The 26,993-nt window shown below is 40.6% G+C and overlaps 3 protein-coding genes across 4 annotated transcripts; all 3 read left to right on the top strand.

Annotated features, from left to right (window-relative positions):
- Positions 1–8,736: 8,736 nt before the first annotated feature.
- On the top strand, positions 8,737–11,795 carry LOC110487957 (homeobox protein Hox-A11a). 2 transcript variants are annotated; one of them, XM_036971369.1, is made up of 2 exons: positions 8,737–9,558; positions 10,394–11,795. In XM_036971369.1, exons 1-2 carry the CDS (start codon positions 8,925–8,927, stop codon positions 10,624–10,626), a joined length of 867 nt encoding a protein of 288 aa, XP_036827264.1. In that variant the 5' UTR covers positions 8,737–8,924; the 3' UTR covers positions 10,627–11,795. The 2 variants fall into 2 exon arrangements, with proteins under 2 accessions (XP_036827264.1, XP_021415556.1); XM_021559881.2 differs by having other exon boundaries at positions 8,751–9,564.
- Positions 11,796–12,678: 883 nt separating this feature from the next.
- On the top strand, positions 12,679–19,004 carry LOC110487955 (homeobox protein Hox-A10). Its single transcript, XM_036971368.1, has 3 exons — positions 12,679–12,973; positions 16,311–17,345; positions 18,147–19,004. The coding sequence occupies exons 2-3, from the start codon at positions 16,448–16,450 to the stop codon at positions 18,419–18,421; spliced, it is 1,173 nt and encodes a 390-aa protein (XP_036827263.1). The 5' UTR covers positions 12,679–12,973; positions 16,311–16,447; the 3' UTR covers positions 18,422–19,004.
- A 736-nt stretch (positions 19,005–19,740) lies between these two features.
- Positions 19,741–25,105, top strand: LOC110487956 (homeobox protein Hox-A9). The gene is made up of 2 exons (XM_021559879.2): positions 19,741–23,538; positions 23,926–25,105. Exons 1-2 carry the CDS (start codon positions 22,980–22,982, stop codon positions 24,168–24,170), a joined length of 804 nt encoding a protein of 267 aa, XP_021415554.1. The 5' UTR covers positions 19,741–22,979; the 3' UTR covers positions 24,171–25,105.
- The last annotated feature ends 1,888 nt before the right edge of the window (positions 25,106–26,993 follow it).

Genomic DNA, 26,993 nt, shown 5'->3' with positions numbered 1-26,993 from the left:
AGGCCTTGGCATGTTTGGCTACATATTTGTGTTTGTTTTCTGAATAAATATGCTGCATTGCAAAATCAGTCTTCAACGCAGGAAGCAGCAGAGCAAACTCATATCGTCTATACAGGTAAACATAGCAGAATATTCAATGTTTTCACCCTCTACTACTTTAAGTTATCCATATATCGTAAATATATTGATTCAGTTGCTGCAGGAAAATATATATAATTTAAGAAAAGCAAACGTCTGGCCTTCTCCGTGGCACAGGGAAATAACAAGACACATTATGCTTCTAGGCTGTGCCATTGTCTTTTGCTATTTTTAATCAGTGATCTCGCACACCTGTGGTGCATGGTATTTTTCTAGCAACATCCGGAATCACACATTAATACATTTGAAATAGAAACGGTTGCGTCCTAATGTTTTTGCTGTTTCAAAAAGTTCTATAATGCTAACAATTAAACACCGTTGTAGATGTTATGTTCATAGTCTATAGGCTGTCACGAAGGCAGTATAAATGTGCTATCACATCAAAATATAACATTATAACATATCTAACCTAAATAAGGCTAGAATGTCTCTTGATTATAAACAAGTTATCGAAATAAATTGTTTTACTGTAGTACTTTAGTATTACTTTTATATTAGTAATACATGCATGGTTTATGATGTATAATAAATTGTGATTTGCAGTTTAAAACAGTTTTTTAATTAGTAACAAAACATGTAGACCTAATTATGTAATAACTATTTAAGCAGCATAAAGAGCTGAATTTCAAATTAAGTGTTGTCAGTAATTCGTAAAGAATTATAATGTAAAATTATGCAAATTATATATAATGACTTTTAACTTCTTAGTTTCTCAAAACGATGATTTATTAGGCATTACACTAAATCCTCTGTCAGACGAATTGAATTCAGGGTCAAGTATGTCTTAACCGAGAGCACCGTCTGCGTGCAATGTCTCCGTCCTTGCGTACACGGTTCCGACGCAAACACACGCGAACGCGCACGCCACCCATGGAGAGAGATATTCAAACTGTGGCTGGCGAATAGAGCATGGCAGGCTGGACTGGATTCTAAACCTGGCACACGCCCAGCGCTCACTGCAGCATTGCTGGAGTCTTGCTGCCACCCAAAGGCAAAGCCAGACATGACAGCTCCTAAGTAATCCAGGCAGAAATTCAATTTGGCATTCCCTGTTGCATAAAATGAATGATATACATACAGGTTCAGAGAGCTCAACATAATTCACTGTCTTACTGATTCGCGCTTAATGGCAAACGGGCTAAGTGAAGTAAGAAGTACATGATCGTCTGTAAATCTTTTTTGCTGCGCTATCAAATAGTCCAGACGTTTTAAGGGCTATAGAATTTCACTATTCCATTTCCATTTCATATCTGCACTGAAATATCTGCTTTTATTGGAACGTCCACAAAAGGTCATATCTTGTTTTTTGCCTTTCTCTGTGGAGAATACATTTTTGCATCAGTTTTAATGGCTGTTGGCGGTCAATCCTAACAGAAAAAAACACATACAAAAAAGCTTTCAAACTTAAGAAAAAAAAAGTAGGCCTATTGTATTAACCGTATTGTTGTCTGGCGGAGGAGCAGCCTATGGTATGGGACCTATATCTGAATAACACAATTAAAGAAATATTGCATGTGTATGATTTAGGCCTGTTTGTTGCACTGTGTTCTGCGTGATAGTTATTTAGGCTAGAATATTAAAGGAAAATATAGCTCATATACAACTCAATGTGGACAACTAGGGATCTTAACATGAACCTGCTCCCCGTTCACACTGCGCCCTGCTCTCCCAACTCTGTCATGCGGGGAGGAGATGAGTAAAGGCCGGGGCTAGTGTTGTGCTCTTTACTTTGACCTTCGCTGTCTACCCGGGTAATGGAGAGAGACTATGAAGAAGGCTGTAATCTTCAACTGGCTGGCCGAGATATACTGATTGTGTTTTCCAGAGGCCTACCCCGCTAGCCAGGATAGCGCATACAGATGTGGTTTAAGCTCACGCAGTATAGCCTGCTAAAATACCTCAGCCCGGTAGACACCGTGGGATACGGTCGTTTTAACAGCGGTCAAGCAGAGGCACTTGACCGATGATATGTGCGTCACACCTCCGTAGGCTGCGCTCTCGTGCCCTGGCCTATGCGTTTACTAGTTCAAGTAAGTCGGTGGTATTTTTTCTTCGGCCCATACAATTCAGTAGGTCTATTCTCAATTTCTACCAGGAAGGTGTGTTGACACCAATGATTTTGTAGCCCAATCCAAAATGAACCTTGTGTGCGGGCAAAGGAGTCCGGCTGCAGTGTAGTATGCTATCTTTTTCTTCTTCAGTAGGCCTAATTATGTCTTAGTTACACACTTTGTTCGTTATTTGTCTGTTTTTATGCGATGCTATTGTGCTCCGATTTGCGTTTACAGAAAAGGGATAGGCCTATAGACAGTGTGCCTTGTTATTTTGAACGGCGTGACATAGGTCCTTATAACGGAAAGATTCATGAGATGTCCATCTGAAATGAAATGGAAAAATATTAAAATATTGTACAGTGTTATTTCGTTTTTATCGATTCAAGAACACATTCTATTTGTTCTAATATAGACTATTGTCTCATCATATAAAACTTCAGTAAACCTACCATTATAAGGCCACGTGGTGCATTTTGGTTTCTTACCGTTCCATATATATTTCATTTGTACTCTGAAGTTCAAAACATTACAGTAAAACAAAGTATCACTTTTGCATTTGAGATTCAGGATTTTAGTTTAGTCTAAAGCCTACTATATGTTAGGTTCATGTTTAGTTCCCTAGTTGTCCACATTGAGTTGTATATGAGCTATATTTCCCGTTAATATTCTAGCCTAAATAACTATCACACAGAGCACAGTGCAACAAACAGGCCTAAACCATACACATGCAATTTTCCTTTAATTGTGTTATTCAGATATAGGTCCCATACCTAGAACCGGAGAAAAATATCCTGTCATCGTCGACCAATCAAAATCCTCCCTCACCCGACTCATAAACAAACAAAAATATATGTTATAGCCTGTATTTAAATATTCTTCTTGGGGAAAATACTATGAGAGTATTTTTTACTGAGTTGTGTGTACATTTATATGATGAGTCCTTTAGGGGACGTATTCATTTTACAAGGTAGAAATAATGTAACTTCTGACTGAGCTAAATGTAGAATTGATCCAAGTAACACAGTGTACTCGTAGTCTATACACTGTTATCACAGCTTTATATGGTTAACTCATTTTTGTATTTAAGCGAGCGACGTCCATAAGAAAATCAAGTTCAAAAGCACGAGATGCGTCAAGAAAAAGTAGGCCTGTTTTCGTTGCTGTGTTTCCGTCGTCCTACGGAAAATGATTTGGATAAGCATAGGGTGCTGATATTGGTGGGTCTACTTCACACTATATTACATGCCCAACACTTCCGTGACTCCTATAAAATGGAGAGAGAAAAAAAACGCAGTTTTGTTTCACAATTTATTAAGCTATAGCCATTGCAACATTATGTACACAAGTCAAAGGTCCTGGTGAAATTTTTGAAATGTGTCTTTTGCATTATTAAGTTATTTTCTGGCCAATGTTTAGCTACATCGGGAATGATTATAATCCATATTCCATGCAACACACGGTTAGTTGTTATGTTGTTGTGGTTGTCCACTCCGTCGCTGAGGTCATTTTACTCGTTTTGTGTCACTCCGTCCTTGGGAGTTCAATGCGAGACTGATGTCAGTCGTTTCCCTTGAATTGATGCAATAGATAGTAAGGCTAAAGACACGTCCTCCCATTGACCAGGGAGTTGAATAGGGTTCCCACTATGGGCTCTGTTTTTCCTTGTGGTCCCTCGGTTCCTCTGTCGTCCGCCGTCGCCCTCTCCTCACATTTCTGTCACCTGTGGATAAATAAACAGTTCTTTACTGATTAAAAAAAGTTCACGCCTCCTGGTATCTTCGTGTTTGTTCATTCGTATTAAAGTATATGTCAGGGCTTTTTGGTCATGTTTCATATGACTATATCTGTGTGGTAGTAATCGCCCTCGTCCGCGCCCTCTTCGCTTATAGACTTGATTACCGCCTACAACTTAATAACAGCCAAGATGAGATATCATTAAAGTTCAAAAACACACGTTTTTTTCACAACTGTGCATAAAATAATCGAAAGATAAATGTTTAGTTCTAGTCTACTTTTGACGAATCAAAATATGGAAATGAAGCACATGTTTTGTGTGGAAATGCAGTGCAGTCTCGTCAATCGTAAAGGCGATGCGTTTCGTGTTGGGTCTTTGCGTAATTGAGTATAAGTCTATGCAATTTAGCATCACTTTTCGTGGAATACACACGCGTTAGCAAGATTCCATTAAATGTTTATTGAACATGAATCGATATGTATTTATTTTGTATATTGGAGGTTTTACAGCAGACCTAATGCTTTTTTCTGGCTTGGGGTTAGAATGAATTGTAACGTGAGAATAGGTTGCTATGCAATAGGCCTATATAGCCCCATTCGATGTTTATGTTGAACATGTAGATACCAATTCAGTTGACATTGTTGAAGATGTGTAAGACATCACCCACGTTTTTCGTTTGAAAACAATAGGCTTTATGCCAAAGTGCAAGGTTCATTTAAGTAGCCTAGGCCTACGCCATTTTGTTTCCCATTCATTGGCTTTAGGCTGAACAAATAAACGTTACACAAAACATGGTACACACCAATAATAAATTGTACACATCACTTTCTGAATGGTAAAATCGTACTGTAGTCAACAACAACAGTTTAATGGATTTTTGTATATCAATAATCATTGGGCTTTAGTAGTAAGTCTAACGGTAATTGAAGAACAAAGAAACAATCAATGGAAAAACGAAGGACATTTTAAAGACATATCCTCAGACAGCAAAGTTGAATTGTTTCGTTTTGTAAAAATACTTGTGCCATGTGTGCCTATTGGTCACCGACCAATATTCCAGAACAAGTTATTGACTTGGATAAGCCTAAATAGTTAGTGTTAGACTTATACCTTAATTCATCCTTAATGTGGCAGCCCTATCGCCCTTATTACCATCAGTGGGACTAAATCAATGCCTATTTGCGTCCCTTTGTTGAGATCTAGTGAAGTGAACATTTTTCTGTGCGTAAAGTTAATTGTTTAATGTATCAAATGGAGAGGACTATAATCCATGGGTTTTTGGTAATTATTTTTTTATTCTGTTTTTTATTTCACCTTTATTTAACCAGCTAGGCTAGAAAAACATTACAGTTCTATTATGTAATATCAGTTAAGTTTACTGGTGTCTAGTTCTCAAATGAAAACTACACCAACAAATCTGCTATTCCAAAGTCTAGAAAGCAATCCACGAAGGTTAAGTTCATTTTTAGACGTCACTTCATACATGCAGAAATCGATCTGTCTTGTAACCTAAAGCCACCTTTTCTTTCCCTTAACTCGCAGTGTTGTTGACAGAAGCTGAAAATGAATTTGTAATCAGGGAAACTTCATCCGGGGCATACTGTGCCCTTAAATGGCGTCTGCACTCCCTACTGTAAGGGCCTACCGGCGGGCGGCGACCCTCTCCCTCCGCCGAACTTGAAGTCGACCGCACAGACAACGCTATGGCGTGGGGGGCTTTTACGCAGAGATGCCGTCTTATTTTTTGGCCACCGAAGAAAATTCACAAGACCTTAATTAAGAGAGATGTCGTAGGGTCGACATGAATCAAGTGTGTTATGAAGCATCTTCCCCGAACATAAAAACTGTTTACATGTTGAAACTTAAATGTCTCTCTTAGCTTGTTTCTAACTTTAGTGAATGATTTAACACTTTTGGGTCAGTATAGACAAATAGTTTACGTAGAAAAAATGTTTTTGGAGCTAATGCATTTTTATAAGAGTAAGTATGAATCTTACCTGTCTTTGTTAAGTTTTAGAATGTCTAGTTTTCTTTTGTCGCTGGACTGCTTCGGCTCCTGACTTTGTCCGTGTAGGTGGCGACTTCCTATCACGCCTGGTCGGTTTGATGGTGTCTGGCCGAGAGAAAAAAACGCAGTATAAGACTATGGGAGCTATAAAAACTCAGGTCTGTGCCTTTGGTATTCCTGGGCACCCTGTGCTCAATTACGGCTTAAAAGCTCTAGCTCAAGTCGTAGAATTTGTCTGGATTGACGAAGAGGCGGAGCGTGTGGTTTCGAAGGCACAGGGTTTGTTTGTGTCCCCACAATCATTTGAATAGGAGGCAATGCATGAACGGATGACCCGATATATTCTAATGCTTCTATTTGTTTCTATTTTGGAACAGGGGTTTAAGCTCATAGCCAATTTACCGTTTCTTAAGACATGTTATGTTTTCGAGGTCATATTACAGTACGTGTCACGTTGGCGCATTCTGAAGCTCGGTGTGTGTGGAGTTTAGGCCGGGCGGATTTGGGTAAAGCGAGTTCCCGCGGTCCTAATCCGTTCTCTGGTCGCTCGTTTACAGAACAGCAGAGTTAGGTTCCACCAGCTCACAACACGCAAAACCCACCACTGTGGTCTATACGCAAAGAGACGGATATCTTCATTGTCTTATTGATAGTAAAAATGATAATACCCTACTATCCTACATAATCTAATTGAACATGTATCATCACATGTAGTTTATTCAAAATGTATCATCCAAAAACAAACTCGAAAAGGATTAATCTAAATATATGTTATTTTGTATTTCATTACAACAAGTAAATTGTATAACCTAATACACTTTGTTGGGCTGTTAAGAATTCATAGGCCTATGTGTTTGTAATTCTATTCAATAGATGCGAAATGGGTACAATACTCGTGAGGAAAATGCAATCTATAGTATTTAGCCTAATTATGAGATATAACTATATATACTTTTTAAATGTTTAAACATGAACCTTTTTTGACTAGTGTTCCACCTTTGGTTAGATTGTCTATACATCATGTGCTAATAAGGAAATAAATGTTTACCCAACATAATCTTTAGAATGAATAATGGTTTCGAACATAATTATTGCCCATAGGCCCATAAAAGTTGTTTAAACGTTTCTCGTGGAGTTGGGTTTAAACGAGGACAACGTCTGGAGAAATCTTTCAAAACAAATCGGCTATTGATTCAACATCAATGTATTCCACAACGCTGATAGTTGTAGTGTGTTGACGCTATTTCAAATATTGTCTGGACTATTGTCTGGGCCGCTGAAGGGGTGCGCAGTCTGTTAAACGGAATTGGACTGTAAAACTGAATTGCATTGTAGTTCACAATGTCTTGCAGGTCATAGAAATAGATGTCTATTTCCTCATTCCATCTAGAAATAGGCCTATCTGTGCGTAAAACGGCACTTTACGCATTGTGCAATCTGGATAATATTGCTATTTACAGGCGGTGAGACCTATAGATCACGGAGTTCAAGTTGAAAACAAAACTAATTTTGCAGTTGAGGCCTAATTATGCAACCTAACTAGCAACGAACTACTATTAGTTTAACATAGGCCTATTATGATTTAACAAACGTCCATTTATAACTAGCCTATTGTTGGTCTAGCGCTGGGTGTTTATAATATCCAGACAGACACCCACAATCAATTCATGGGCATTTATCTCGATCTCTACCTACTGCGCTCAAATATGAAGTATTGATCCGGTGCCTCCTCAGTTATCGCTGTCGTAAACAACATTGTGCAATATTGGCAACTTTTTTAAAACCGCTTTACAAAACGTCCGTCTTTTTTTATGTGGCGAAATGCAGGTGATGTACGGGTTTGGAGTATTTTAACAGCCAAGCGTCAATATGAGCTGTCTGTTGGTGTTGTCTAAGTGTTGCATGGCCTAAAATGTCTGTTTGGTCGTCGCGACGCTGACACCTGACCGGAGGCAGGGCCAAACATCAAGGCTTACTTGAACATGACCCTGATTGACAAATGTTGCCGTGAAGCCAAACGGTCATGATATAATGTTGTAAATTATGAGCACACACCTCAGTCACAAACATCAAACATAGCATAGAAATATGTTATTTTTCTGTCTTTGTTTTTGCAAAAGCATAATCAATAGTCTTGGATTTTACTATTGAATGAAATGTACTTACACGTTTAGAGGATACAGATATTGTTGGCAAGCCTCAAATGTGTAATATTTCCAAAGACATCTTCAAACCCTCAGGGATATCATAAAGCTTACGAGACGCATGGATTCAACCAGTACCCCCCCCCCCCCCCCCCCACACACACACACACACACAGATTAGATGTCGAAAGGCGCATAGCATATGTGAAATTGATATTGAATCAGGTTAGTTATTCGATAGAAATATGTCACTTCCCTACATTTTAACAACCAATGCAATTATAGTTTTCCCTCTGACTTGCTGCATGTAAGGGAATTCATTTTAGACCGACATGGCGATAAACCACCAATGTCAAGCTTCAGGACAACTAGCAGTATGTCTCTCTCACTCACTCACTCACTCACTCACACACACATTCACTGAATAAGTCCTCACTCTCCATGATGCACGCGCGTGCACACACCCACACCCGCTCATAGCACACACACCCTCGACCCTCTCTCCCTCACTCTCTCAATTCAATTCAATGGGCTTTATTGGCATGGGAAACATGTTTACATTGCCAAAGCAAGTGAAATAGACAATATACAAAAGCTAAATAAAAAATAAACCGTTAACTCTCTCTCTCTCTCGCGCACACGCACAGGAAATCTGTCCATTTCTGCTGTTGGTCACGTGACCCACGCCTCCCCGGAATGGATGGAGTTGGCTCTCCACGTCAGCTTACGTCTCAAAATTTCTGCCTAGCGAACCAGCTTCAAAGAGGCACGAGCCAGGGCGCTCCAGAGCCATGTTAAGGGCGGCTATAGAGGCATGACCCAGATTGTGGTAGAGTGAAGGAATTATGGATTTTGACGAGCTGGTCCCTGTCGGTTCGAACATGTATTTGCCCAGTTGCACCTATTACGTCTCGGCGGGGGCAGACTTCTCCGGTCTACCCTCATTTTTGTCCCAGACCCCGTCTACTCGCCCCATAACATATTCGTACTCCTCTAACCTGCCGCAAGTCCAGCCTGTGAGAGAGGTGACGTTCAGGGACTATGCTGCCATTGACGCGTCTGGTAAATGGACACATCGGGGGAACCTGCCCCAGTGCTACCCCACTACGGAGGACATGGTTCACCGGGACTGTCTGTCGTCGCAGCCCACCATGGGGGAAATGTTTGCCAAAAACAACCCTGCCGCGTACCACCACCACTCCGGCGCGGGCTCTGCAGCGTCCAATTTCTACGGAAACGTTGGCAGGAATGGGGTGCTGCCCCAAGCCTTCGACCAGTTTTTCGAGACAGCATATGGCAACGCCTCGGAAACGCCGTCGTCTAACGACTATTCAGGGAACACAACGGCCACGAAACAAACAAACTCCGTGGCAGAGCACGCTCCACCGTGCCGGGATACTGAGGGGAAGGAGCCACGCGAGGAGACCAGCAGTCCAGAGTCCTCTTCCGGCAACAATGAGGAGAAATCGAGCAGCAGCAGCAGCAGTACGTATTAAGTCAGCACCCTGGTTATGAGAGAAAGTTTGCAATCTAGCGCGCTGCTGTTAAATTCTTTATATGGTGTTTTATAAGCTTATAAGGTTTATAGAGGGCCTGTAGATTTCCCCAACAAAACTTTGTTATAAACTTCAGGATCACGTGCTTGGAATTGAAATTGGCCGTGAAAGAAATCAGAACTAGTGATTTTTCTTAACACTCCCTAAAGTTTTTAAAAAGCACGTAGTTATTACTGTGAATTGTAACGTAGACCTAATATTCCCGGTCATACATTAATCATAAATGTAGCCTAGTTTCACGGTTTCTTAGCATTAAAAGAGCACTTACTTGCGTGTAATGAGGGGATGCCTCTGGTTTAGGGGTTAGCACATAGGAGATCGTGCGTTAACGCAGTCTGGCAGTGTGTGTGTGTTGCACTAGTATGCTATTTGTCATGTTTCTGATGTGAGAAATCAAATGTAATCTATTGATGTGGTATTACTGTTGATATTATTTTATGATTAATTGCATTTCGTCTATAGCCTTACATGCACGCTGAAAACTGTCAGTTATCATGTATAGCATATGCAGTGTTCGTATCCACAACACTGCATATGCTGTTTAATGGCTTCATATTGTAATTGAAATGACTGCATAAATAATATATAGAAATTAAGAGGCAATAACAATATTTTTCGTCGTATTGATTTGGACCACATGCGTAATTATAGACTACCCAAAAGCCTATGACAATGCCTATAAATCCTAGAACATAGTCATGGATAATATGAGCTATTTGTATATTTTGGTGACCGCCATTCTCTTCTCTCCTCTCTAGGTGGACAGAGGACTCGTAAAAAAAGATGTCCTTATACAAAATATCAGATCCGAGAACTGGAGAGGGAGTTCTTTTTCAGTGTGTATATCAACAAAGAGAAGAGACTGCAGCTCTCTCGTATGCTGAACCTCACCGACCGCCAAGTGAAAATCTGGTTTCAGAACCGAAGAATGAAGGAAAAGAAATTAAGCAGGGACAGATTACATTATTATACCACGAACCCGCTGCTTTAGGAGTGACTTGCCATATGCGTTTACAGACTTATTGACTCGCTGTGGTCTCTTATCCCTGACGTTTGTGGCAGAGGTAGCAACAACACAACAACAACAATGTCTGCAGCTGCAACACGATGCTCAACTGTTAATTTCAAGTTCGAGGACAGGTAGCAGAATCTCTCCTGATTTCCAACAGTTTGAGAACGAGCATGATTTAAGTTGACACACTGACGGCATTTTGGCCATCAGACTTTGTTTTAAAAATATATTTCTGCGGATTTTGTCCTTACCAAGACTATGTTTCTTGTGTATCCTAATAATATTGTGCCACACTAGGTCTATTGCCTTCATTTTCGCTTCACAGCGCGGACAGCCTTACCAGTCTAACAATGACTGAGTCGGGTTCATTTTGTAATCGAAAAGCCTCTGGTAAATGAAGTTTTCTGTTAGTAAAATCGTACGAGTGGTGACGTGGTATAGGTTTTTTGTTGGCAGACAATATGTGCTGTTGTGCATTTCATAAATGAGGCTATGACTTTAATTCATTAATTGGTGTGACCAAATAATGAGACTTGGAAGAGCGCGATTGTACATTGTCTCTGTTCGTAAGGTTGTTTATTTTGCAGCCACTGATTTTCTATCACTTTTAAATACCAGCTGCGAAGCTCTATCAGCAAAATAATAAGGACCCGGTGTTAAATGGTGTTGACCCCAAACCGTGACTAGGCCATTGTAATAGTTTCAACACAACACATGTAGTAACATCTGTTTATATTTTGTATACTTGATTACCACACCTAATTTGGCTTTGAATTTGAAGTTAATGCACGGACAAACCCAATGAGGATAATATTAACCCTATACAGACAGAACCTGATATAAGCTTGTTCAGCCACGAATTGTTGCATTGCGACACGCCTGTTGTTAATATAGGTAATGTATGCAACAAGGCCGCAGTCTTTCGATACCCAGATTCAGCCAATATGCATCCAGGTTTTGTTCAAATAGGACCAACTATTTGTTTCTATTATTCACAGGTCTTCTTGTTTTCTGTTGCAGTACCGTGAACGTCAAATGCGTTTTGAAATATATTGTTAGGGACATAATCTTGGATCAACTGCTTGGTATGCCCCAAATATTCTGTATTATCCTATATTTCGAAATTAAAAATGAAAAGATTTTTGAAGGAATGTACAAATGTGACTGGTTATTTTACTCAGACTGGAAACTATTTTAAAGCTGTTTTACCTTCACACAGGCCTTTTACGCACAACTCTTAACATTTTAAGCACAAAGAAATAAGACTAAATGCTATTTAAATATTTCAAACTGAGAGTTACTTACTCGAATGTGAAACCTTATTCGTGGAAACGATTTTTGTGTGAGCGATTGATTGATGAACACCGATATTTCATTAAGCTACCAATCGTAAATGTTGATATGCACCTAAACGTTAGGCTACTATTTCTTATGTGTGTCAGGTTGTATTTTCTAATGACCTTTGCTCATTGCAATTGTATAGGGTGACATGCACATCTAGGCACTAATCGTTTTGAACTCACTGACGTATAGGCTACCATCATTCAGGCTTATCATTCAATTGAGTTCATTTATTGGCTTTGAACTTTGAATATGTTTGTCTCAATTACCCACAACACTGTGGTAAACAAGCCGAATACAGTCACCATGTGCATCTCCTTTTCATTCACCTACACGTGTCTCTCACGGATTTGATTAAAATCATCCCTTCTTCCACAACATCCTCCTAAGCGAGCATCGCCATATTTGCTGTATTATCACTCTGTTTATGAGCGCCAGCCGCAGCGCAATGGCGTTCATATATGACAGTCAAAAGGGCCATAAACGCAGGGAGAGAGAGGCTGAAGTTTATGGTTGCCTCTCTCCGGCCTTACCTCGCCTGGCGCATCCTTTACTGCGGGCTGGAATTCCGTCCCTAATTGCTGGACATCCTCCCCGTTGCCGCAGCAACGCGGCCATAAAATCTGTCTCAGAGTCTGGAGCATTTGTACAGAGTGCAGTGCAATAAACCGTCTGAGACCCAAGGTTATCAATTCTTTTACAAAGGAGGCGAGAGCGAAGACAGGGGAGAGGACGGATAGGAAAAGCCTCTGCTCACTGGCCGTTTCGACTTCATTTGAGAAGGTTTTTCCCCCTTCGCAGGTTGTCCTCCTTGGATCAGAGTAGCGGCCATGGGGCTTGTGCTCATTTGGAGACGCTTCTTCCTGCCACAGTGCGGCGCTGTTGAGATCAATGTCATTGTCGTAGATATTTTTGTTTGCAAGAACTCGAACCCAGCACAAGAAACCTTCAAGATTCTCGAGGGATACAATACCTTGCAAATCAGGTACATTTTCTCGAACAAAGAACAAAGCCTCATACTATGTGAGAGAGCTGGCTGTTCCTGTTTTCAGAAGTAGATTATTTGAACAGTTTATTTAAGTACAACTGTATTGTAACGTTTCTTTCCTTTAGCTGTTTTGATCATTAGGTTGCACATTCAATATGGTGGTCAGCAGTAGAGCATGATTGGCAGTATAATTGTAGAGGACCTAGGTAAGATATTACATGTAGTAGCCTAGCAACACGTGCTCTGCTACATTTGTTAGGCTTGTATATTTTACATGTATAAGCATGGCCCAAAAATATATCTCAAAATATCTGTCCCAAATATCCAATAGAACAGGCCTACTGTAAGATATCAAGGTTATTACAGGCTGAAAGTATTTGTTCACAATCATGGAAAGAGGGGAGTGAATGTCTTATCTAAAGTAGTTCATCATTATCTATTCATTTCAGTGTTTTATATAAACATTTTTTTAATGATCTGGATTAGTTGGTCCTTCTAAATCACAACAATCACTTGTGAAATCACCACTCTCACTGGGCTTTTTGGAACCAATCTGCATTTGGTGTCCTTCCAGAAGGCATTACTCTCTGGGTCGTGCCAAAAGTATAAATTATGTGATTGAAAAAGTAGGTTTGATTGTGATAGGCCAGAAACGTGTGTCTCTTTCCTTCCTGTTCTAGACGCTAGAGAGGGGGATATTCGGTATCATTCCAAGGCGCGGATGGGGTTCGCCACGGCTCTTGCATGCGCGTGGACACCCCTCTACTACTCCTTTGTCTCTCGTGAAAAATAAATGCTTCCGCTGGATGTAATAAAACTCTGCATTATTGTTCATAACTGCACTCGCGACGAACATGATCCGTCCGAAACGGCCTCCCCGGCCACCATCATATGAGGTTGATCAAAGCGTTGTTCAGAGTAAACTGTTTTAGGGGAAATGATAGCTGGACAGCTGTGAAATGAAGATTTAATAGCCGCAATTAGGCTAATAACTGTAACACGGAGATATAACTGATAGGCCTAGGTTACACGTCGATAATGCAGCATGGGGTGTGTGTGCTGACTACAACTGTTTCAAAGCTGCATGTGCACAGAATTAATTAACGTCAACATTATTAAGTATTGAATTTCGAATGGCTGATATTTTATATGATCATATATATATATATATATATATATATATATATATATATATATATATATATATATATATATATATTTGCTGATGGTGTTTTTGCTGATTTGTCTGGTAGTTAAGTTCACTCGTAATGGAATGCACAATTCACTGTTCAGTTTATAGAACAGTCAAATAATGTTAGCTGCACGGATCCCCCCTCCTCATATATACAGTATATATAGTCAACCCCAGTTATGCACCATATAAACCTTTTCGTTCCTTATACTTTAGAATTGATAGAACTATTACTAGTCTCACTTCTATGTTTAATTGGGAGACATAATGAATAAGATGTCATTTTTCGTGACAGTGCAATGTTGTTGTCTTTTACCATAGAACTATTATCCCACTAGACCCAAACCACAACTATAAGCCTTTAGTAACGATGCAGAAATTGCTTTTAGGTCTACATTTAAGGCCACGTTTGTGTTTTGGGGGGTTAAATCCCCATGTTTACTTACTTGCTCAGGTTATTCCCATTGTCTCGTTGGGGTATTATATGGCCTCAACTGGTCTCCCTCCATTTGGATGCGTCCATTCCTCTCTCTCTCTCCAGGTTGAAGTTAATCTGGGCCAGTTTTGACCATTACCCGTGCCAGGTGGCTTGTGGACCTCCGGCTCTGTTTTCACTCTGCGGTGTCCATCTCAATGCAAAATTGAGAAAAATGTATTGTTATTGTTGAAACAGCATGTCAATTAGATGCCCACAAAGGTATTTTATACGTGTGGTGAATTGTGTGAATAAAAAAAGCGTAGGTTCATATAGGACACCTTTATATTTGATGAACCCATAATGATTATCTGCATCCATAGTTTGCTTTTACAATGCCTTTGTAACACGCTATTAGGCATCGAGGCTACACATCGAGGCTACACATAGGCCTATTTGTAACCAAAAACATCAGTTGGCGTTACTGCATCATCCTTCGACGCTAAATTGACAATGATTTAGATTTAACCAGACTCCCCAAAATCATCTAGTGCTGCTATTTGGTCGGATATGCAGTCTGTTTTGATGTCCCTATATGTATATCTTATATAATAAATAGATCTAGAAGAAACTAATCATTTGAACTCGGAGAAAATTGCTGTATGTAAAGCGTATAATGTTCCTGCCAATTAGGCCTAATGCCTTCATCGGTGTTTTAGCTCTCTACAATCCATTTACTTGTCAATTAATTAGACTTACGCAGTGATCTATTTTATATTAAATCACTGTAAAAGAATGTGTAGCCGTCTTGTTACGCCCTGTTTACGGTACCTGTTTAAACCTGAAGGGAACCTTAATGTTGGCTTACAGTTGTCACTTACAGTTCGGGAGGATTGTCGACACTGTGTGCGCATGGAAAGGTGTAGGCTATAGGCGCGAATGACTTGCGAAGTGGTTGTTTATTTGATTTGGTTTAATATGAACTAATGTGCTGGTTTTACTTTTCAACGTTCATTTTAAATTAGCTATATAAGGAGTACATGTAGCTTAGTTGTATCTAGTCTAGTATCGATTAAACAGCATCTGAGGGCTGTTAAACATTGTAAACCTCTCATTTTAGTACAGGAAGAACGCATAGCCTTATCTGCAGTTGATGGATGTAACACTTGAAGTCTCTAAACTTTTGCAAAGTCATATTTAAAGGTCACTAACCTACAGTGTAAAATAGGGTTTCAAATACTTTTTGTAATTTTTATTTCATATTAATTGTGTTATAATGATGAGGTGAACACGTCATTATTTAGTAGCTTATATAGGCTTTCCTTTATTGGTCCTGTTGTTGCGTCTGTTTTTAAAACTAATATGGTTTCCATTTAGTCTTCTTGTGTGATATATACGCATATAAAGTATCAACTATAGGGAGCCATAGGGCTTAAGACAAATTAATCATTTGATTAATTAAACCTTATGCTTATTTTACGCACAGTTCAAAATAATAAGGGATACGACGCACTTCTCTTAATGCTGAAAACAGAATTGGTAGTTGATATGGAACATATGCTGCCGAACTCCCCTTTGCGCATGCATGGGTGCGCATAGACTACTTTTTATTTTCGAATGTTTGCATTCTGCACATATGGCCTCGCCCCGTCGGTGCTATGGTGGTGCATTAAAGCGAGATGAGAGAAACGCACTGATTGCTGTGCTTTCTCCTTTCTATTCCTCAGACCTTCGATGGCCCCGGCTGCTACGTGGTGGTGGATGGGGAGGGGCCCTGCGTATCCGAGCCTTCCTATTGGCTCCAGAGTCTGCACAGTGGAGAGGGGGGTACATCTAATCATATCCAGCATGTTTTGCACAAGAAATGTCAGCCAGAAAGGGCTATCTTCTCCCCTCGCCAAAATACACTACAATAATGTCATGCTCGGACAGCCCCGCAGGAAACGCGTTTTTTGTGGATTCTCTGATCAGCGGTCGGACCGAGGGTGCAGGGGGACACTACTACCCGGGCAGCGGCGTGTGTCTGCCCCATAACACCGCCTCAGAGGTTCCTTACGGACTACAGAACTGTGGATACTTCCCTGGCATAGGCAAGCGGAGCAACGCAGGTCCCCAAAACATGATGTCTGCCGCGTCAGGCGCGTATATGTCAGGCATGGAGATGTGGATGGACGCGCAGAGGTCGTGCAGAATGGACCGAATGGACCAGCAACAAACTGTGGGTCCCCAGGTCGCGCCCTGCTCGTTCCCACAGAGCATTAAGGAGGAGAGCGTGTACTGTCTCTATGAACCGCAGAAGTGCCCTAAAGCCTCCACAGCCGAAGACCTGACATACTCGAGGCTAACCACAACAGGCTCCGGTTCAGGCTCGTGTACAGTCACCGACGGCGGCGGTGGTGGGGGTACTGTACCCGTGCCTGGCTACTTCCGCTTGTCTCAGACGCACGCACGCTCTCATAAAGTTTACCACGGTGCCCAATCGAACCCCTCTCATTCTCACTTTGGCCTACACCCCCCTGCACCAACTCGTTTCCACACCTCGACACCCCAGCTGTCCTCAGCTTTAGCCTGCTCAGCCACGGCGGAGCACAGGAGGAGAGACACCGAGGAGGCTCTGTCCTCCGGTAACGCGCCCAAACCCCAGCAGACGAACGCCCTACTGGGGGACGAGGAGACGCGAGCGTCCTCCGACGGGGAACCTTCCTCTCCCGAGGAAGCTGTGGTGGAGCTCGAGAAGGAAAAGTCAGTGAAAACGACTAAAGGTGAGCTGAGATCATCAAAAGGTGTTGTCAATCACTCTGCCACGGTTGGTTTTATTTCATACTGTATAGTGAAGCAGGTATGGCGACAAATAAAAAGATTATAACACTTGCAGAGAGACGGATTTCTGCTTTAGCATTCAGAGGTCATTTAGGTGTTTTTTTTTATTCAGGGATAATATATGGTCTATATGAGGCGACACCATGCTTATTTTAATGCCTTAATATCAAGCGGGCATGAAAGGTTTGGAAAAATAATAGAAGCAATTTAGTAAAAATGCTGTGGGGAAAAAAGCAATGTTATTATAAAAAAAAATACATGTAATTATTTGTTTCGGTTTAGGCTATAGGTTTATCATAGAGTTTCCATTATAGGCCCTTCACTGTCGCTCAAAATAGGCCTAACATTCGTAGGCTATGTCTATTCACTATCTACTAAAAGCCTGTTTTTATTTTTGTCTGTTGATATTTGTTCTTATTATAGTAGGTCTAAAATTATAGAAAATGTTATACATCGCATAAAATATCTTTGAATTATTACCTGCACATGTTTTAAGTTCAAGCAAAGTACACAAGGCCGTTGAACCTTCCTTATGGAAAGGCCTATATCAACCCATTGACCTGCACAACACACACACACACACACACACACACACACACACACACACACACACACACACACCACACACACACACACACACACACACACACACACACACACACACACACACAGAAGCTTGCGCGCGGCCTATCTTACATCCCAAGCTGTCAGCCTAAAAAGCATGTATCTACCATTTCCTTTAGGAGACTCAAAAAGTGAGAGCACCGCCAACTGGCTAACAGCAAAAAGCGGCCGGAAGAAACGTTGCCCATACACCAAGCACCAGACACTGGAGCTCGAGAAGGAGTTCCTCTTCAACATGTACCTGACTCGCGAGCGTCGCCTAGAGATCAGTAGGAGCGTGCACCTGACCGACAGGCAGGTCAAAATATGGTTCCAGAATCGCAGAATGAAACTGAAGAAAATGACCCGAGAAAACAGGATTCGGGAGCTCACGTCAAATTTCGGTTTTTCGTGATAACACTGAATGTTTTTAATAAGCTTTGTATTAAACGAGCTTTAGTTATAATGCAAGTTGAAAAGGGCACATATTTCTTAGGCCTACAGGCAAGCCTTTGCATCGTCCTGTATAGCTAGCTACTGGTAAAACGTGAATGTTATCGGTTGTTTCTTATTTCTTCATATTCTGTCACATCTTGGAATAGGTGTCTTGGGTAAAATAATGGTTGACATTTTATCTAAATTGGAGCTACACATATAAATCACAATTGAGTTTTACAAATATATTGCATATATTGTGCAGTTTCTTTAAAATGTAGATTGCATGAAACAACATGATTCAGACCCCCCCTTTTCCTGCATTTTTCAATGTGGATCACACAAGGCCTATCTATCAACAGTGAGGGAATAAGATGAGTCGACCTATAAATGTATTGTTCCGATATATTATGATGAGTTGAGGATCATTTTGTTGTGTAGACTCGAACTAAGGGAAATGTACATGAGCAGTCTACATTGTGAAAATGTTTTTATTGTGTATAACATTATGTACATATGAGATTGTGTTTTGTGTATTGCGTAATAAATTATAAATTCACATATACTGGATTAGTCTGTTTTTTGAAGTCAGTGTTTATACCTCTGCATTTCTCGCCATTTTTTTCTGTAAAATAGTATAAGCAATTTGGACAGGTTTTTGAATCCCATTTGAAGTTGTACATTGCTTGGCTTTTGCCTGTCCGTTAAGAAATGTTTTTAGGATCCATGGAATAGCTCTCGGAAACTATTTACATATGACACCAGTCATAATATGTCTAGGCGGTATAGGCATAGGCCTATAACGCTGCAAGGCGGCATTTGTAGAGTTTTATGACTTGCTCGTATATGACGATTCTCGCTCTCCCCAAAGACTGATTTCAGTCGAGAGAGAGACGTTTAGCCGGAGAGGAAGCAATAGACAGTGGTAGAAAGTAATATTGCGTTTGGGCATTTTTGGACAAAGTCTTCCATTCATTTTGTGATTGGAATAGTGGAATAACTTCGATGAATGGGTAAGTCAATTTGTTGTTTGCGATTTGTGTTTTCTGGACTCAACATGTAATAAGAAAGACAGTTTCCAGTGCAAGGATTTGATAATGAACATTAAAGAACATGGTACTTTCAATACAGGCTCGTTATGAACAGCATTGGTGTTTGAAATCGATATGAAAACCGAAGAAGACGTGGCGTTATGCATTGGCTGCTGTGCGTCTTGAGGCCTGGAGCGGACTGTGGAGTGGTTTAGGTAGTTTCATGTTGTTGGGATCTATTTTCTACCTCTACAACACGAAACTGTCTGAATTGGCCCAGTTTAATACATCGAAACTTCAGTCAACGTAGTCTGGGACACGTGCAATCTGATTGAATTGTATGTAATAGGATGGAGTGTTATTTGTTTTTACATAAATATATGAATAAACAATAGGACATTTCTTATTTCCTTTAGCTGTTGAGATATACTTACTGTCGTGTATTTATCTTAACATATCGTCAGTAATATTTATACAAACTCCACTTGTTATTTTCGTCGTCAAATTAAGCCCCTGAATTGCCTGCGTCCTATATTTATCTTGGTAAAAGCTCAGCCATAGGCGAGTTGGACTTGGATTTTGCGTATAGATAAGTATGTTTTCTCTCACTCGTGACGCAATGACGCCAGACAAGGCCTCGGTTACGACCACTGCATTGTAGTGGAAGGGGAAGTTGAGTGTGCAACAGCGACCTCAGCGGCGCTCCGGTGGGCAATTGAACCGGATGCTTCCGCTGCGCAATACAGCCCGGACACAAAAGACGGGAAGGGCTTTATGGCGATATTTAGATCCGCCAGACAAGCTGTTATCTGCGGGAAAAATAAGTGAATAACCCCTGCGGTATACTGGGTCCGTGTTAAACACACCCTGATTTAGTTTACAGCCTTAAAGTGCTATTGCATTCACTTGTGTGTCCTTTTTTTCTTTTGAAGGTTGCTGTCTGTGCTGTGTTTAAGTGCGCATGGCCTTTATTTATCCACTAGCCTCTTTATGTTGTTCTAATGTCTCTAATATATTTTCACCGAGCATTATCTGATTATGCACAGTGGTAGGCCCAATGCTTTCCAGGTAGATGAACGCCTATCTTTTCAGTTATTAGTGTGAGTTATAACGTTTTTTTTCAGTATGGGAAAACAGGCTGGAGTGGATTATTTAGCAGTAGTCAATCGCCTGTGGCCTGTAAGGTGTTGGCCTAGCTTTCAGTTTTATTCGACGGTAATAAATAGAACACGTAATTCTGTGGGCTATCCTATCACGGTTCTCTAAAGCTATGGTAGGGCAAGGTTCGAGAACATGTCTGTGAAGTGTTACAACGTGTTACGCCGAGATTTCCTCTCTTCATACTAGTTCAGATTTTATCATATTGTATCCAGACTTAGGTTTGCCGTTGGTTTGTATTGTATTTGCTTGTCCATTGTTGTTCGGTTTTTGAAAACGAGTTTTATTTCTGCTTTCAAATTTGATTAGAACGTGATCTATGTGTCTGAATGATGAAATAAACAACCCCATGTTTAAACTATCTATTAAATGATCTATTAATTGGATGTTTTTCTCTCGCGGTATCTCACACTTTTCTGAGGAAACTCAACGGCTTCTGTACATTATGCTGTATTTGTTAGCTTATTATTTTCTACTTAATAGTGTATCATTTTTTTCATTAGCCATAGTAGCTTCCATAATTGGCACTGCTGTGCTGGTAGCCTATTTGTGATAGTGCTAATGGTAATTATGGTTAGGGGCCTGTGTTTTGGTTGATTATGTCATATGACCTGGATTTGAACAGAAGTGAGAAATGAGAAATTAGAATTAGAACAAAAATAAAAACAATTGTCTGAGGATGATGCTGGACAATCTGACATAAAAATAAAAGGGTAAAATTTGATAATATATATATACATTTTAAATAAAGGTTAAAATCCAGGTAAACCAAAACAACAGGGTCTTTCTTAATTATGATTGTGGCCTCATAATAGGCTTATAGAACTCCTAGTAATAGTCGGATGCAAACAATATGTGTAGGCTAATTCTTAGTAATAGTGGTAAAGTATTTGTATTTGAAAAAGAAGCCAGAACGACGTGCACTACTATGTGCATACTATTTTCTATGACGAATATCCATAATTGTCGCTTATTTTGTTGAATCTTAATTGTTTAAATATGCCACAATTAGGCCTATTTCCATGTAGGTTATTGATTAAATTAATATATTTTCTGTAATAGAACATTGCTGTTTAATTCCTCGGTTTTGTTTAATAACCAGAATGTAGGCTATCCTGGATATTCATGGATATAGAATACAATATTAGACTAGAACAGTAAAATGATCCTTTAAATGTTTTTGTTTTTGTTTTAACGCAGCAGTAAATACATTAACTTAACCGGGTAGACCTACTACTATGCCAACACACATTTCTATTCTATTTAGACATTTGTTTTCTATAAAAAAGAACTATCCGAACTAAAACTTTTCCATATTTTGCTGTTGAAAAGAATATTACTTTTACTGAGAAATTATATATATATTTTTTCCAAATAGGCAATATAATAACAATGTCATAGGATGTTGATGAAATAACACATTCAACTAGTCAGATATTATTCTCAGCAGGCTTGTGGTTCTATTAATCTTATATGATATTAGGTTATTATTGTATAATACCAAACTACGGCTTCACAAAATAGCATGATATAGCACACCTTCGAAAGCTTATGTTTAACGGGGCGTGAACGTAAAAGCTTTTCATTTTGGAATGTTTCCTGACAATGAAAATATGAAACATAAATATTGAACATTTTGACAGAAGATGAAAGAGGTTACATGCTACGATGGAAAGCTACCCAGAGCATTAGTTGTAAGAAAGAATATCTGAATAATTGACGTTCCTTGGCGCCATAGAAAGAATGCAGTTTATGACATTTGGTATCGTTAATAAGCCCCAATATGGCGGCGTTATCCTGGTTATGTTCAGCTCCTGTATGTTTTGTTGTGAGTATCATTGGTAATGCTTATTACCCTCTAACATATGTGTAAATATACTCGTTAAATGTGTGTTTTGGGAGAATTATTTATTAGATTTGCTGACCTATACTAAATGGACAGATACTTCCAATGGTATTTCAGTTTAGTCTACTCTCCCTTTCCATTAACCTACATTTATATCAGCAGTAATTGTATAAAATAATAATAATTTGCTTTTAAAACTAGACATTGTTACGTTTTAAGACAGAGACCCGTGAGCATTTAATAGCCAAAGGGATTGATTTATCCTTTATTGTTCAGCCTTTATGATCACGTGCGCTCGTCACCCAATCGAATGGCAGTCCTGCTTCCCAACTATTAGTCCACTGTAGATCTTTGTGGTGCCAAGTTGCTGTACTTGATTTCTTTAGATTGTTATTTTGTAAAAGTCGGGTTTAGTGCGTGTGTATGTGTGTGTGGTGTGTGTGGCACGCTTGTTTTTGTATGTATCTGTGTATGTGTGGGTACATGTGAAAGTCTCTTTTGTCATGTCGACATCTGGAACGTTGACTAGCTACTACGTCGACTCCCTCATCTTGCCGGAGAGCGAGGAGCTGTCCGCGCCCAGATACACCTCCGGTCCGGGGGGGCTCCAGCATGCGAGGCAGCTCACCTCGCTCACCGATCACACCGAGCTTGGGCCCTGCACCTTCCCGACGAAAGCTCCGGTCTTCAGCCCGTCCTGGGGCCATGTATCGACCCAGTTTCCAGGTGCCGTGTCATCCGTGTACCACCACCCGTATGGGCATCACCAAGGCCCGGCTCCAGGCGACTTGGAGGGTCGCTACATGCAGTCCTGGCTGCTTGAGCCCATTTCAGGGTCCTTGCCCTTGACCGGATTACCAACGAGTCATCATTACGGGATCAAACCGGAGAGCCTGGGCGCACGAGTGGACAGCACGCTGCCTGGATCCCACACCGCACTGCTCCTGTCCGACTTCACCAACGGGACAGTTGCGACGGCGTCCCCGGTGGACAAGAACACACTACCTGGCCAGACCGCAAACCTGAACGGGGAGATAGAGGAGAAACCGGCCCTCGATCCAAGTAAGTGCTGCTTCATCCTTTGACATTTGGTAATGCTATGTTCTGTAAAGCTGCGGGGATGCAGGTAGAAATGTGTGAGTAGCAGAGGGGGCGCGTGGTTGAAAATATGCAATTCGAGGCGTGCAATTTATCGGGACTTGATAATAGGCTATCTTTCTCTCACCCGTTTCTATGTTTTGATACTATGTGTTTCAGATTTTAAACAGCAGCAACAGTCAGGTATAGGAGTGCATTGCTACTTTGGATTGCATTTAGATTTTTAGATCCATAATTGATTTCCAGGGCTTTTGTTATCAGCCTTGTCCCTTGTGGGTCATGTGTTTTTATTACATCTGGGCCAGCAGCACCGGGCTCACACCAGTCTCGTTTCGCACCCCCTCTCTCCAGATAACCCGGTATCTAACTGGCTCCACGCAAGCGCCACGAGAAAAAAGCGCTGTCCATACTCCAAGCACCAGATCCTTGAGCTGGAGAAAGAGTTCCTCTTTAACACGTACCTCACGCGGGACCGTAGGTTCGAGGTCGCGAGGCAGCTCAACCTTACCGAGAGACAGGTCAAAATCTGGTTTCAGAACCGCAGAATGAAGATGAAGAAATGTAATAAAGATTGTGGACCAAAAAATGATTTATAGGTACCTATGACTCATTGAACGAGAACGTAAAAAATATCACAAAAAAGGGATATCTGTGAAAATATTGTATTTTTTAGAAGTCGTTGTCTTATTGTTTTATTCCAAACATAAGCTGTTATGTGTCTTGTAAAAAGCATGTCCGGCTCTACTCGTCGGTTTGATGCAACTACCTTTATATAGCACAATTTAACAGTGCGCATAATTTGTTGTTATTGTTATTAGGATGTTAATTAATTAAGGCCTCGGCTGCAAGTGTCATTGTGTAACACGAGTATTAGTAGGCCTGTTCTCTGTGCTCGTTTGTGTATGGATGTTTGTAGCTATGTGTGTGTTCTCTGGTTTGTAGATATTTGTATTTCCGGTTCAACTGAATTTAGTTTTAAATGTGATTAAGTTTTTTTGTTGTTGTCATTATTTCAGTTACTGGTAACGTTGATTCATGATCTAACGTTGGAGTGATAGGCTAACGCCTGACTGCTAACGTCTGGCTGCTAAGCTGCTAACGTCTGGCTGCTAACGTGATGGTAGCATTTTGAAGGGGGTGCATGAGTATCAAAAGCCTTTTTAAAATGCATATAGGCCTATTGGTACTATTAATAGAAGGTACATAACAATCATTTTGTGTTGACTACCTAGACGTCTCTCAACTACCTATAATTGCAAGACCTATTGTTGCAAGAACCTCTTTCATTTTTACCTGACTCCGTTGTGAAGAAACATAACGCTTGTATAGGAAACTATGTCTGAATTTCAGGGAGTAACATTTAGAGGACATATTGGTTAGAAAGAGAGAGAGAGGACATTTTAAAAACACTGTAGGCTGCGTAATGAATACCTCATGGTCTGGAGACGTTCGGATGTTCGGTTCTCAAATGTAATTTGTACTTTATTTATTGAATAAAACAAATTATATCTGTGAATGCAGCCACATTGAATTCTTATAATTTGTTGTGCTTTTACATTTCACTGTAATCTAAGAATTAATTCAATAAATTATCAAATTCTTAAATATATTGACAGTCAAATGTATTGCATCCTACCAAATGTATTGTGTAGCCTATATGCCAACACTTACATTCATTTGCACTTATATTTTCTCTCCAACAAAATATTGGAATAATACTCTAATACAAAACTATTCATGGAGTAATGTAAACCAGGTAGTAATGACAGTCGACCATTTATTTCATTTCCCGTGAGGAAATTCGAGTCTTTGACTTTGAAATGTCAACGGCTTATCAAATAATGTGAGCGCGCACTCGGCATTCTTTCTTCAACACAGCGCGCAAAACACACACGCACATACACACTGTATTTGTGTGTGTGTGTGTGTGTGTGCGTGTGGAGTTAATGAGGGGGGGGGGGGGGGGGGTTCGAGGGGGGCTCTGCCTGAAGTCTCTGTATCAGGGTAAACATGCAGCACGGTGCATGCAGCTCTGCTCTGTTCCGCGCGCCTTGGCAGAGGACATTGTTAGTTGTATACAGCCATAAAATACAATTACCACTATAACCGTTTATGGGGTGCAAAGCGCTGCAAAAGATGTCGAAATCTTCGACAGCTGGGGCCTGTAGGATATCTGTTCTTCAGCTATGATATGACACCACCGCTCAGTTAAGACCCCGTGCTTCTGGACACATCATGGCCGCCATGTTCTAAAACCTGCAATATGTGCAGGGGAGAGAGGTCGAAGGTATTGAGCGTTCAACGAGGGGACTGTACTATATGGAATTTAGCTGTGGTGTTGGTAATCAAATTACAAATCTGTTTGATATGAACTTCTAGTTAGAATGAGTGGTTGAGGTGGACCTGCTTCCACAAGCCTATTGGCCTATAGGCCTAGAGGAGTTCTCTTAAATCTGCGGTGTACCAAATAATAACAACAGTTGAAATTATAGAGACATGTGGAATAGGCTACAACCGGACCTTGGCAAAACTAAATAATTACAGAATCACAGAAACACCCTTCGTTTTTCAGACAACATTATTCACATAATGCATGCACATATATTTGAATATACACAGGCCTGTAGTAGTTGTATGGAGCCATATAGCGGTGTTGTGACTCGCTCTGCCTCGAGGACGCAGATGGACCCCAAACATCAAAGGCTGGGCCAGAGAAAGAGCAATAAAACGCCTGGCCTGCTATACTGTCTGGCATTCCACATTTAATGGCTTTATGGCCGTCCAGACACAATTAGGCCGTTTTCAGAACTCGGCACCCATTTGTTTTCTCTCTTTCTGTAGGACTGCAGCATGGACAAAAGGCCTAGCGGAAATGATCAGCTTTATTGGCGTCTCCCCGAATGTTGCTCGCCGGACTCATGGTCATCTCGAGCGCCCCTTTGTTTCTACCTGGCCTGGGAAACGTTCTCGCTCGGTTTCTCTGGTGGTAGCTAGTGTTCTGTTGACGTGCTGGAGGAACAGGAAGGGCAATAAAACAACAGCATTATATGAGGCAAGACCTAGTCTCAGTGTATATGAGGCAAGACCTAGTCTCAGTGTATATGAGGCAAGACCTAGTCTCAGTGTATATGAGGCCAACATGGACATTTTAGATATACTATTCTCGATACTAATCACTGGACCTCTAAATCTGCATTCCGTCTGGAAATATTACCGCGCGCAATGAATGCCACAGTTCCTACATTAATCACATTCCTTTATGTGATTTTTTTTCTCTATTTGGCCACTAAGCGGGTGGCTGTGATTGCAGTTCTGTGCGCATTGCACCTTTTCCACCCTGCAAGTTTGTGTAGTGACCAGAGGATGGCGCTGATGTTCCATAACAAGCCTCAGAATGGCCTCTTTTGAATTTCCCTTTG

The sequence above is a fragment of the Oncorhynchus mykiss genome, chromosome 32 (assembly GCF_013265735.2).
Source record: "Oncorhynchus mykiss isolate Arlee chromosome 32, USDA_OmykA_1.1, whole genome shotgun sequence".
NCBI lineage: Eukaryota > Metazoa > Chordata > Actinopteri > Salmoniformes > Salmonidae > Oncorhynchus > Oncorhynchus mykiss.
This window is presented reverse-complemented; position numbering and strand designations above follow the sequence as displayed.

Bases quoted from the DNA above. Each gene is read 5' to 3' on its own strand.
- LOC110487956 (XM_021559879.2), top strand. From the start codon at position 22,980: ATGTCGACATCTGGAACGTTGACTAGCTACTACGTCGACTCCCTCATC. The intron at 23,539-23,925 runs GTAAGTGCTGCT...CCCTCTCTCCAG, and splicing joins GAAACCGGCCCTCGATCCAA to ATAACCCGGTATCTAACTGG.
- LOC110487955 (XM_036971368.1), top strand. From the start codon at position 16,448: ATGTCAGCCAGAAAGGGCTATCTTCTCCCCTCGCCAAAATACACTACA. The intron at 17,346-18,146 runs GTGAGCTGAGAT...CATTTCCTTTAG, and splicing joins GTCAGTGAAAACGACTAAAG to GAGACTCAAAAAGTGAGAGC.
- LOC110487957 (XM_021559881.2), top strand. From the start codon at position 8,925: ATGGATTTTGACGAGCTGGTCCCTGTCGGTTCGAACATGTATTTGCCC. The intron at 9,565-10,393 runs GTACGTATTAAG...TCTCCTCTCTAG, and splicing joins ATCGAGCAGCAGCAGCAGCA to GTGGACAGAGGACTCGTAAA.